Below are 3,115 nucleotides of genomic sequence, written 5' to 3'. Positions count from 1 at the left end.
TATATATCTGAAGCAACACATAACTGACAAGTTAATAGTCATGGCTTTTGGCATCCATGAGCCCAACATGTGTGGTGCCCAAATAATTTTAGAGCCCCATTGTAGCTAGAATAAATGGTTGGGGGGGGGGGGGGGGGGGGGGGGGGGGCATGTAGCTCTACTGTCCTTGTTCACATATAGAGCCTGACATGTTTAGTGCATAAACAATTTTAGAGCCCCATCCTACCTAGAGTTAATGGGTGGCATGTAGCTCCACTATCGTTGTTCACATAGACACCCCAATGGAGATATTGAGACGATGTCAGCATAGAAGGGGGAAGGATCCCCCAAAAATATGCAAGCTTTTCATTATTTCCAAAGTTTTACCAGGGTTTGCTTGTTCTTTAAGATCTCCTCCAATGACTTTTACCAATAAGGTTGATAGAAGAAGCATCAATGATAAAGCATTAAAAATTTTACTTGCATCCATGATTGGATGATCAAGCTTCTTTCAATCTTCTATTCAGGGAGAAGAAGAAGAGTGATGAAGCCTTGGTTGAGTATGCCATCATCGTCATCATTATCATCAGCCTCATCCTCCTCCACATTCTCCCGGCTCCTCCTGCCATCGCCCCTGCTGCAGCACGCTTCTTGCCTCCCCTCCTTCCGCTCCCCTTCCTCCTCTGCCCTATCCTACAGCTGCTCTCCATCGCCCCCCACGCTGCTACCTGCAGCACCACTCCCGTCTGTGCGCGGCCGGCGGCCTCGCGCTCCGCCCCTGCGGGCGCTCCCGGCTCGGGATGTCATCATCGACTTCGGCAAGTTCCGTGGCTGCAAGTTGGGCACCCTCCCTTCCAGCTACCTCCGATGGCTGTGCCGGCAGGTCTCCCCACGGTACAGCGTCTGGGCCGAGTACGCGCAGGAGGTACTGCAGGATCCTTACTACAGAGACCGCCTTGAGTACGAGATGATCGAGAAGCTCACCATGCGGGGCAACATCCCGAAGTCTGCATCCCCTGGCGGCGAAACCGGCGTCAAGGGATCGATGCTTGCCCTCGGCTGGGACCTGAGCGATCGCGCGGCCTGGAGCAAGGTAAATCTCTCCTTGATTGGGACCACTGCAGGTGGTCGGATTCCCAGAAAGCCTGCGGATGTTGCAAACAACAAGGCGCCGTCTAGGATCCCCAGGGTTTCCACCAGGAGAAAGGCAGAAAGCACACCATCAGCTGCTTCCCCCCAGCCCCAGCACCCAGAATCGTCAGCGCTGACCTTGCTAGAGGAGCTCATGCGCAGACGCCGGCTTCGCAGAGAGCGAGCTTCACCTGCTCTTAGCAAGAAAGAGTCTCTTATGCAGCCTACAGCTGGTGTTTTCCCAGGCCGCGATGTGCTACTGGAAAGATTGAAGAAGAAGATGACTGAGTGAGTGAAAGAACTTGCATTTTCATTCTTGTTATGGAACTGGCTAGCTCACAGTTTCAATACATGATGTTGAGGCCCCCTCTACACAAGAAACAACCAGGCAATCGCATCATTGTTGATGGCAAACTCCTGATTCTCTGTACTGTTGCTTTATGATGAAACTTTGTTTGGTAGAGGCAGCTTGGTGCTCCATAGCTGTAATATGGTGGTCTGAGTGAGTGAGAGAACTTGCATTTTCTTTCTTGTTATGGAAGCGGCTGGTCCACAGTTTCCAAAAACAATGGTGAGGCCCCTCTTCACAAGAAACATAGAGAGAACTACACAATCACATCATTGTTGATGGCAAACTCCTGATTCTCATGCTAATATGACCGCCTTCAATTTTACACGAGACTGACAACATATATATATATATATATATATAGTAAAGGGCCTTTATCATTGTTTTGTGACCAGTTTGATGGTTTGAGCATGAGGGGCTCTAGAGTCCAAGTGTTCATCTTTGCAAGTACCCTAGGATTTGCCAGGCGAAGGCCTAATCCGGAGACTGACAACATATGTATATATAGTAAAGGGCCTTTATCATTGTTTTGTGACCAGTTTGATGGTTTGAGCATGAGAGGCTCTAGAGTCCAAGTGTTCATCTTTGCAAGTACCCTAGGATTTGCCAGGCGAAGGCCTAATCCAGAGACTGATATATATATAGTAAAGGGCCTTTATCATTGTTTTGTGACCAGTTTGATGGTTTGAGCATGAGAGGCTCCAGAGTCCAAGTGTTCATCTTTGCAAGTACCCTAGGATTTGCCAGGTGAAGGCCTAATCCGGAGGTGCATTTCTTACAAATTGTCTTTCCAAAAAGTTTGCCCTTGGACAATTGCCTATTCTAAATTTTGCACTTCAACAACCAAGAAAACACTATTTGAGAAAATTTATTCCAATCACTTTAGCCTTTGCATAAGCTATTTTTCTCACTTTATCATATTTATCTATGACACAACAGAATATGGTAGCTTAAGTGTGACATGTAACTAATTATTGTAAGTATAAAAATGTAAAAGAGCCTTGGGGTTTGAAGTTAGGTCTAAACTTTCAAGTTGAGACTCAAATTTTAAACTTTTGAAGCCTTAAGGGACAATGTTATAGATGTTTATTCATGTTTGTGTGTGTGTGTGGATTTTTTTACAAAAAAACTATCTAATAGCAAGGTTAGAAAAAATTTGTTGCAAAAATTCCCTTACTCTTCCATGGTAAGGTTGATAGAAATTTTGGTCTTGTGTGAAGGTCGAAATGCTTGTAGAATGGCTTTGCAACCCTTAAAAGAAAAACCTTGATGAGAGTTGATAAGTGGTTGTGCAAGTTCCAGTACTTCAAAGGAAAGTTTTTTGAATGGGTAGGGAAAAAGGCTTAGACAAATTTCTAAGACATGGACAATTCAAGTAACAAAACAATAACTTAACATAGCACTAGCACATGCTTGAGGGACAACTTGTTTAGATGGGTGCAAATCCCACCTTAGGATGTAGGATGTGGTGAGTGAGTAGAATTATGTTCAAAGAATTGATGGTAAGAGAGTTGTTTTGAGGCTAGTAATCAAGGAAATTTAATGTTGTTTTGGTTAATCAGTACTGTTAATCAGTACTAGGTGCTTCGTGCCTAAATTCGCACGAGGAAAATGGTTGGTGCTTTGCATTGGCTTTACTAACAATTAGGACACTTC

General features: G+C 45.0%; 1 protein-coding gene across 1 annotated transcript; it reads left to right on the top strand.

Annotated features, from left to right (window-relative positions):
- Nucleotides 1-462: 462 nt before the first annotated feature.
- Nucleotides 463-2,107, top strand: LOC148032635 (golgin family A protein). Its single transcript, XM_087683255.1, has one exon. It carries the CDS (start codon nt 476-478, stop codon nt 1,400-1,402), a length of 927 nt encoding a protein of 308 aa, XP_087539381.1. The 5' UTR covers nt 463-475; the 3' UTR covers nt 1,403-2,107.
- Nucleotides 2,108-3,115: the final 1,008 nt, after the last annotated feature.

This window comes from Lygodium microphyllum, chromosome 8, assembly GCF_053477565.2.
Source record: "Lygodium microphyllum isolate KBCC chromosome 8, Lygodium_microphyllum_v1.1.10, whole genome shotgun sequence".
NCBI classification, from domain to species: Eukaryota; Viridiplantae; Streptophyta; class Polypodiopsida; order Schizaeales; family Lygodiaceae; genus Lygodium; species Lygodium microphyllum.
This window is presented reverse-complemented; position numbering and strand designations above follow the sequence as displayed.